General features: G+C 48.4%; 1 protein-coding gene across 1 annotated transcript; it reads left to right on the top strand.

Annotated features, from left to right (window-relative positions):
• The first annotated feature begins 3308 nt into the window (after nt 1-3308).
• LOC119394059 (uncharacterized) lies at nt 3309-7367 on the top strand. Its single transcript, XM_049415610.1, has 2 exons — nt 3309-4117; nt 7152-7367. Exons 1-2 carry the CDS (start codon nt 3310-3312, stop codon nt 7157-7159), a joined length of 816 nt encoding a protein of 271 aa, XP_049271567.1. The 5' UTR covers nt 3309; the 3' UTR covers nt 7160-7367.
• Nucleotides 7368-9648: the final 2281 nt, after the last annotated feature.

Here is a 9648-nt window from a genome sequence, read left to right as displayed (position 1 = left end):
CATTACAATACTCCGAGTCTAAAGATTACATATAAGACAGCATTCTCAAAGTAGCGCCAGAACATGAAAAACACGCGGCACATACATAACACAAATTTGAACGACACCATGAGGGTGCAGTAAGGTGTCAACTTAGGTTGGTTGGTGCATACTAGAACAATTGGGTCACAGCGCAAGGAACAGTCTGCATGTCCCATTCCTTGCGCTGTTGCCCAATTCTTCTACCCACGATACTACAGTGTAAAGTTTTCTCGAAAAACCGGACTAAATGACGTATTGTGACTGTTCACAGGCAATGTCGGTGTGTCGTACTTACACGGTTCTATTGTGACGACATTGTAGTGTCGTCACTGACCCTTCTTTCCTTTCATTCTTTTACGCCCCCTTTCCCCTTTACATTGTACAGGGTAGCCAACCGGACATGTCTCCTGTGTTGCCTTTCTCCCTCTTGCTTTCCAAAATGCAGACAATAATGTACCCTTACCTTACTACAAACAATGCCTTTTATAGCCAGAGAATAACAATTGTATGCATTTTTCATATAACCACTATCATATAACCACTAGTCATTATGTTGACAAAAGTATATGTATGTAATGCACATGTAATGTAATGTACATGTATAATGTATATGTATATGTAATGCGAAAGCTTTTACGAAAAACAATTCGAATTGTCTGTAGATGTGCTTTGCATGAGGTGCCCATACATCGAAACTCGAAGAAGGGCGGCAACAATGAGAAGAAAATAGGAACACAAGTAGGATAAATGTATATGCGCGAGTACGCGTTTTGAATTCAGTTCTTCGCATCCCTGCAGGGTGAACGCAAGTACCGGACCCCCTTCCAGCCACTGGTTACAAGACAAACCGTGATGACGTTGGTCATCAGTCACGTCACAGGCTTATTTGCACTGAACTCGTTTTCCTCTTTTCAATACGCGCCATCGTTCTGTGGCGGCTCCTTACTGAAGGAATGACGACAACGCGAAGCCCTTGATATGCGTAACAAAACAAGCCAGATATGTTTCTAAGTACTGTTGCCTCGAGCTGCAGAACAAAAAAAGAAGCAACAGAAGAAAAAGGAAAGGCAGTCACAGGGCACCTGAACGAGACGACCTAGCGAGCGCCTCAAGTGCGTAGCGTACTCTCATAAAAGGAATTGCTCTTCCTCGTTAGCTCCTTCGCTAACGACGTTGTTAAACAAACACACACTAATTACTTTTTCTGTTATCATTTTTCTCACCACGCTTCTTCAATTGTTCCTGTTGCCACTTAGAACAATCTGCACTTTCTTCAAGCGATTCGCTAGATAGAGATGACAATGAAAGAAGTAAAGCGGGTGTGTACGATGTCTTGCTGTGTTATATACGTGAGGAAGGCTGAATAAAGAGCAAGGCAGGATAATAAATAAGACGGAAAATGTAAAATGAGCAAGGGTCGTGCTCCGTAGTAGCCACACAACTGTAAAAAGAAGATTGCATGGAGCCTAGCGAAGAAATGAGTGATAGAGTGTCCCGCGCGAGCTTGTAGAAACGCGATAAGAAACACGGGGTTGTCGGCCACTGTCATCACCAGAACGGACCCTTACAAAAATGTATGTAGACAGTCTACACACTGTCTAAATCTATTTTTGTAAGGGGAGCGCGTTATTCGCAGCTGGCTACTAGAGAAGCCGCCTATAGAAGCCAGCCACATCCATTTAGAAAGCCAAAAAAAAAAAGCCTCACGAGCGAGAAAGGCGTGGCCGAGAGCTGAAACGAGTGACCGAACCGCTGCTTTACGCGCTGACGGGAGCATGAGAAAGATAAAGGGGCACCTCCTCATCCTATGGCCACGAGTACCCCGGGTGTGTTCCTCGGTTGGAACAATGTTAGGAGCGGCGAAGAAAGCCCAGGAGCAGCCGATCATGCGTTCAAGCTCGTCTTTTGTTGCGTCCCCGTTCCGGTCGTTTCCTCCTATCGACGTCCAATCTGCCACATCGGCGTTCGCCAGTGGTAACTGCCTTTACGCCATCACTCGGCCTCCTTCTTAGAACCCTCTTGTACGCGCTGCTGTTCATCAGCCCGTGTAAGGAATGCGGCCCGGTAAGCGTGACTCGTTAGTTAACACGATATAAGCGGCACACGGGTCGTTCACGGCTCACTTTCGACCGTTCGTCGTAGCTGAAGACCCCAAAGACAAAAAGGAGAGATAGGAAACTGTTAGAAAAAAGAACGAGGAGGCGGGGGTGGGGGGTTGCGCGAATGAGCCAGGCTATTGAGGCGGTGACTATTCAGCTTGAAATGCGAGGGTCATGAAGGAAAAATAGCAAATACTGCAGGACCCGGTCGTTACTTGAGATCAATGAGATAAGAGATCGAATTCCCGTGCTTTCATTACGCCAGGAAATGGCGGAAGAAACAGCGCTTCCTCCTTTTTCGCAGAAATAATGGCGGAAAAAGTGCACGTTCTTTTCACCTCTGTGCTCACGTTGCTTCAATAACAATAAATACGCGACAATATAATTACTGGAAGGACCATGACACACAATTAAGAAATAAAAGCGCGTTACGAAATGGGACAAATGGGGATAAATATGGGCATATCTTCATTTGTTCCTACTGTTCAAATTAAAAACGTGGTACAGAAACATCAAAAACTGACGAAGCAGCAAAAATTTGTTTGCCCGCGCGTAATATTGCACAATCGATGTGGAGTACGTCCGGCTTTCTACATATCCGCCTTCATATGGCTGACCCGTTAGCCCAACGTCAAATTCCGTATGGACTATCTCGATCCGAGACAACCACAAGCACATTTGCTTACTTTATCGGAACACGCGGGTTCGATCCCAGCCGCGGCCGACGCATTTTGATGGAGGCGAAATTCTAGCGGCCCATAATGTGCAATGTTAGTGCACGGTAAAGAACACCAAATGATCGAAATTTCCGGAGCCCTTCACTGCGGCGTACCTCATAATCATATCGTGGTTTTCGCACTTAAATCCCCACATATTATTGTTGTGTTATTCCACTTAAGATAGAACGTGCGTTAGTCATGCTCTGACGTCACTCGTTGCTTGGCGTGTCGTACCTAAGATAAGATGCACGTGTAAGGGTTGGCTCTCTTACGTCATTGTTAGTTCTGTTAGCTTATAAGACCGCCACGTGTGCGCCTGGGATTCATTCCGTTGTATTGCAAGTTGCAATAAACATGTGCCCTGCCAAGTAGGCTCCCGTGTACTAAAGCTACGACAGTGGCGACGAAGATGGGACGTTCTCGGGCGTCGGTATTCTACGAGCGTAAGCGCCTGGGCGGACTACCACGACATGGCTTCCTTTGGGCGGTTTGAGCCGTTCACGGAGGAGGGAGACGAAGACTTCGACTCTTATGCGGAACGCTTTGAACATTACGTCCGAGCTACCCAGGTCAGTGAAGACTTGAAGGTATCAGTATTTGTCACCGCCATTAGAAAACAGGCCTACCGCACGCTGAAAAATTTATTGGCCCCGACCAAGCCGGAAGAGAAAACGTATGCCGAACTGCTCCAGATACTGAAAGGCTACTATTCTCCGAAGCCTTTGGTGATAGCGGAAAGATTCCGGTTCAACCGTCGGTCGCAGCTGGAAAATGAGCCAGTGGCCGCGTTTGCATTGGAACTAAAACGGCTGGCTGGATCCTGTGAGTTCGGGCAATTCTTGGATGACGCCTTACGGGATCGATTCGTGGCCGGACTGAGAGATGAAACGGCACAAGCAGAGCTGCTTAAGAAGAGTACCCTGACGTTTCAAACTGCCTACGACTTGGCGAAAAGTGGGGAACTTGCTCGCACAGAAACAAGAAAAATTCACCCAAAAGAACTCGGCGACGTGAACCTGGTACAGCAACACCCACAACGGACCAGTGGGACAAGAAAGGTCGCGAGCAAAAACACGGAGCGGCATGCCGAGACAACGGACTGTTCCCGGTGCGGAGCAACGCATGACGCCGCCACCTGCCCCTTTCGCAAATTTCGATGTCGCACCTGCAAAAAGATGGGACACCTGGCAAGGGTCTGCAGAACAACGCCACGTTCGGTGCACTCTCTTGAAGAGAGCACTGGCTTAGAAGACTCCGGTGACTGGGACGATAAAAGTGGTGAGAACTATGCCTTGCTTAGTCATATTTTTTCATGTCGGAGTAGTTACGGTGGCTACGTTGTGAAAGTTAAGATAGCAGGCAGAATTGTCACTATGCAGGTTGATACCGGGGCATCTGTGTCTATTGTGCCGGAAAAAATGTACAGACGGTACTGGCCGGAGGTACCCCTAGAAAGATGTACTTTACTGTTAAATACCTATGGGGGTTCGGCACTTAAAATTGCCGGAAAGTTGACGGTGCGTGTAGAGCACGATGGGCAAACCGCGACCTTGCCGTTAATTGTAGTTCGAACAGAAAAAGATTGTGACACTTTGTTGTTGGGCCGCAACTGGCTAGAGGCTTTGAAGCTGAATTGGTCTAGCGTGTGTAATATCAACTTTGAGAGATCAAACACAGTTGATGGATCAGCCGCACTCATCAAAAAGTTTTCGGAAGTGTTTAATCCGTCACTAGGACTGATAGCTGACACGTTGGTCAAATTGGTGCTAAAAGACAACTGTACACCCGTTTTCTGCAAGCATCGCCCGGTGCCATTCGCACTCACGGACGCAGTAGCATCAGAGTTACATTCACTAGTGGAATCTGGAGTGCTGGTTCCAGTAAAACACAGTGAATGGGCAACGCCCCTAGTAGTTGTCCCCAAGGCCAACAACAAAGTGCGAATATGCGGAGACTACAAAGTGACTTTGAACCGTTGTCTGAGAACTGATTATTACCCTCTCCCAACATTGGAAGATACTTTTGTAGCGTTGCATGGATGCAAGTGTTTTACTGTCCTTGACCTGTCGACAGCGTACCAACAATTGCAGTTGCATCCCGAGTCGCAACCCTTAGTCACTGTGAACACTCACCTAGGGCTCTTTCAATACACACGTATGCCGTACGGTATAACAAGTGCTCCATCCATTTTCCAAGCGGTAATGGATGACATGCTGAAGGGTTTGGACAGAGTGTCATGTTATCTTGATGATGTGTTAATCGCGGGGGAAACGATGGAAGAATGTTATGATAGAGTGCAAGCTGTGCTGACAAGGTTCAAGGAACGGGGGGTGAGATTGCGGAAAGAAAAATGCAAGTTTTTTGAAAAGTCGGTGACATATTTGGGTCACGTGATTGACGAAAGCGGAATCCGCCCTTCAGAGGACAAGGTGCGTGCTATCAAAGAAGCACCAACTCCAAAAAACAAGAATGAGCTGAGAGCTTACTTAGGCTTGTTAAATTTCTATGGGAAGTTCGTACCAAACATGTCGGCACAGCTTAAACCATTGCATGACTTGCTAGCTGAGAGCACCAAGTGGAAATGGACGGAGGCCACCGAAAAAGCTTTCAAAGCATCCAAGAGCTGGTTGCTGAGTACGTCTGTACTCACCTACTATGACCCTTCAAAGGAGCTAGGGCTCGTTTGCGACGCATCTGCGTATGGTCTAGGGGCAGTCCTTTTTCACAAGGTAGGCTCAGAAGAAAGGCCAATCGCTTTTGCCTCTAGAACTCTCACTAAAACAGAGCAGGCATACGCCCATATCGAAAAAGAAGCACTGGCTGTAGTGTACGGGCTAAAGAAGTTTCACAAGTACCTTTTTGGGCGAAAATTTGGAATATACTCTGATCATCAACCCTTGGCGGGATTATTGGGACAGGATAGGCCAATTCCTGCTATGTCGGCAGCACGCGTGCAGCGATGGGCCCTGCAGATTGCTGCTTATGACTACAAATGGGTTTATCGCAAATCACGGGATATCGGCAATGCAGACGCACTTTCACGCCTGCCGCTTAGGAACTCGGATGACGTGTCGGAGTACATAGCTTTTTCTATGCTAGATGGGCTCCCACTCTCCGCAGAACACATCAGAGGGGAAACGAGAAAAGACAGCCTGTTATCAAAAGTGTTGTTTTACACGCAAAACGGTTGGCCTTCAAAGGTGTCTGACGACGCTCTGGCGCCCTATTTTGTGCGACGCAGCGAGCTTTCGGTGGACAGAGATTGTGTGACGTGGGGAAACCGAGTGATAGTGCCATTGTCTCTCCGCGAAAAAGTGCTATCACTGTTGCATGAGGGCCATCCTGGAATGGCCCGTATGAAAATGCTGTCTAGAAGCCACGTGTGGTGGCCTCGCCTTACGCAGGATGTTGAGCAAAAAGTTAGAGTGTGTAACATGCCAGTTGACGCAAAATGCGGCGCCCAAAGTTCCGGTGATGTCATGGGGAGTGGCGGGGCGCCGGTGGGAGCGTGTGCACTTAGATTTCGCTCATCGAGATCAGCATTGGTTTCTAGTGCTTGTTGACTTCCTACTCCAAGTGGGTTGAAGTGTTTCTGATGAGGTCAACTAGCAGTGAAAAGACAATAGAAAAACTGCGCACAGTACTTGCAGCGTACGGATTACCGGAAGAAGTGGTAACAGACAATGGCCCGCAATTTACCTCGGAACTTTTCGAGACGTTCATGAGACGGAATGGCATCCGGCACACAAAATCGCCGCCTTATCACCCGGCATCGAACGGCAGCGCGGAGCGTTGTGTACAGACGTTGAAAAAAAATCTTCTTAAGCAGGTCATGGACGAGCAGAGGAATGGGCAGACGAAGTCTCTCCAGCACCGGATCGACCAGATCCTATTCAATTATAGGAACACGCCAACGGGTGTTACTGAAGAGACGCCGGCCCAGCTGTTATTATCGTGGAAACCTAGAACCAGATTGAGCCTTCTCCATCCAGATATCGAGCAAAGAATGAAAGAAACTGCAGCGAACAAGGCAGTCGGCCAATCGGGGACGGGGAGCTTGGAGAGACTTCGAGGAAGGGGAAGACGTCCTCGTGCAAGGACTACGCCCCGGGGAAGGAGAGTGGTTGAGCGGTAAGGTAAACAAACGCGTTAGTTTAAGCACTTATGTGATAGGGATAGGGAACGAGGAAAGATACGTGCATGTTGATCATATGAGACCACGAACATTCCAGGAGTGCTTCCCGCCATCGGTTCAGGTGCCGTCTGCAAACCCCGAATTTCCAGCATGCAGTCAAGCCGTTATGTCTCGCAGGTCTTTAGGTTCCCCTGTACCCATCGATGGTGCACGAGAGACGTCTGACGCCGAGCAAGTCGATGAGCAGGCAGACGATGCCAACAAAGAACCGGTCCACCTACCGGACACTTCATCGGCAGGCGGGGACTGCAGCGGGGGCGAGCCTCAACTTTCCCAACCGGAACTTCGACGCAGCACCCGACAAAGACGACCGCCGGACCGTTACTAAAAACACTTGGGGGGGAAGGGAGTGTTGTGTTATTCCACTTAAGATAGAACGTGCGTTAGTCATGCTCTGACGTCACTCGTTGCTTGGCGTGTCGTACCTAAGATAAGATGCACGTGTAAGGGTTGGCTCTCTTACGTCACTGTTAGTTCTGTTAGCTTATAAGACCGCCACGTGTGCGCCTGGGATTCATTCCGTTGTATTGCAAGTTGCAATAAACATGTGCCCTGCCAAGTAGGCTCCCGTGTACTAAAGCTACGACAATTATTATTCATATACCGCGTCAGAATGGCTGACGGTGCCGCATGTTATCACTGCGCAGCGAGTAAAACATTGCACGCGTCCTCTGCCATTATCCTAGCTACAGTTCATGCGAAAAGCGAGTCTTGGCCTATATATTAAGCCACCACCGCAGGAAGCCACCAACCGACTACAAATATTACGTGGCTGATGGTCAATACGTGCGGTCAGATCGACTAAAGAATGAATATTTAGAAAAGGACAACTAAATACAGTATAGAACTGAAGAGGCAAGATCACCATGAGCGTCGAGTGTTCCAGCCCACAAGGTCTCTCGACAAAAGGAATCCACAAATCACGCGTTGGTAATACCGTAATGCCATAACAATGGTAAAACCATAACAATGATAAAAGCCCATTGCCCATCGGAAAGCTTTCTTATTGGAACACCTTGTCACGCGCGATGCCCACATAAACAGAATTACCGTAAAAAGGGAGCGAAGAATAATGCACATGGGTGTGGGGAGCGCCGTAATGGTAGCGCGCAAGCAAGCAGCCGGACTCGCAGTGCATGACAACAGTGGCACCCTTGCGTTTGCCACGCTCTGTCGAGCTGAAAAGTGTGGCGATTAGGCTCAGGAGCATCGGAAGGAAACGGGACCCAGCCAATTACCGCCTCTCTTAGCCACGCCGCTCTTTCTTTCTTTTTTCCGTCCTATTCCTCGGCACGCGATAGCGTAAAGATGTACGAAATTAGTCGAGGAAAGGAAACGGTGCCGAGAATGTTACGTGAGCGGAAACGTCCGAAGCGGTTAGCGGTGGCACTGACATTATTGCAGTGTCCTTCCGGAAGCATCTTTACAGCGTGCCGTTATGGCGCGCCTCGAGCCACCGCGTTTCCGGCGCGTCGGCAAAACCGTTCTATGGGACTGGCGTCTTCGTACGCGCTACCACGGTAGAGCCACCAAGCCGTCCAAGGACACGGCGCGTTGTCACCACAACGTCTTAAACAACCCTGTTGCACATCGTACTGTAAGTGAACCTGCAATGCACAAGATATATTGCCATTGTATGTTGCGTCACCGAATGTCTTTTAAAGCGTCAGTGCAACAGCTCGGTTTTTTTATTGCGATAGCAATTATATGGAGAGTCTCGGCTGGAAAATGTCCGTCCCCGTCGCCGTCATTCACCGTATATGTATAAGTATGTATATATATAGAAAGGCCACAAAGAAAAATAGTTAAGAAATTCTTTGCGACGCGCGAAATCGAACGGGCGACCTCTCGCTTTGCAGCCCGCCGCGTTAGACGTTAGGCCACGACAGCACCGTCTCTCAGCCTGCTAACGGCGAGCTATTTATATATACCATGTAATTCAGCATGCTTTCGTAGTGGCCACATAGATGGCGCGACGTGCGCGCGTGTTGCGCGCTTTAAAGATCGTCGCCCCGCCCCCAAGGTCAATCTAAATAGGTCGCGAAAGTAGGAACGAAAAGTGGTCGGAAACCTATTGCGACAAACATCAACACCCGCGTGACGATTAAAGCGCTACTAGGTGAGGGGGGGACAAATAATGAAAACAAAAAATTAATTAAGCGTTTATTTTCATTAGTTTTAAATTTAGTTGTCACGAATTGAATTAGTAGATTACTTTAATCAAACTTTAGTCTTGGGTATGTGGTTGAGTGGCCAATTTTTTTCGTTTATTTTCAGAAACAGCGGGCACATGCAGGCAGTCTGGTAACATGGGCGAACGGTTTTGCGCATTTTGAGATGCAAATGGCGTCGCTCGTTTTTGCGCAGTAGGTTTGTGCCTGTCGTCCGTAGATATTTCCTCGCATAACCGTTGTTTTCTAGTCGTGGTACTTGGCAGAAGGTAATATAGCCCATCGCAGCCGTCGGGAACCGTTTCAGTGACTGTGTTTTGCCAGCGCACGGCCGGCGTGCTGTCGCCCTTCGGGACGATGAGTCCACCACGCTACGCGAAGAAACGCTGCGCTGTCTACGGATGCAAGAGCAACACGTGTGCAAGGTTTGTGTGTGTCATGAT

Source organism: Rhipicephalus sanguineus, chromosome 5 (genome assembly GCF_013339695.2).
Source record: "Rhipicephalus sanguineus isolate Rsan-2018 chromosome 5, BIME_Rsan_1.4, whole genome shotgun sequence".
Taxonomy (NCBI): Eukaryota; Metazoa; Arthropoda; class Arachnida; order Ixodida; family Ixodidae; genus Rhipicephalus; species Rhipicephalus sanguineus.
The sequence above is the reverse complement of the archived record's forward strand: the minus strand, read 5'-3'. Positions and strand labels throughout refer to the sequence as shown.

Coding starts and splice junctions, on each gene's coding strand:
- LOC119394059 (XM_049415610.1), top strand. CDS start 3,310: ATGGCTTCCTTTGGGCGGTTTGAGCCGTTCACGGAGGAGGGAGACGAA.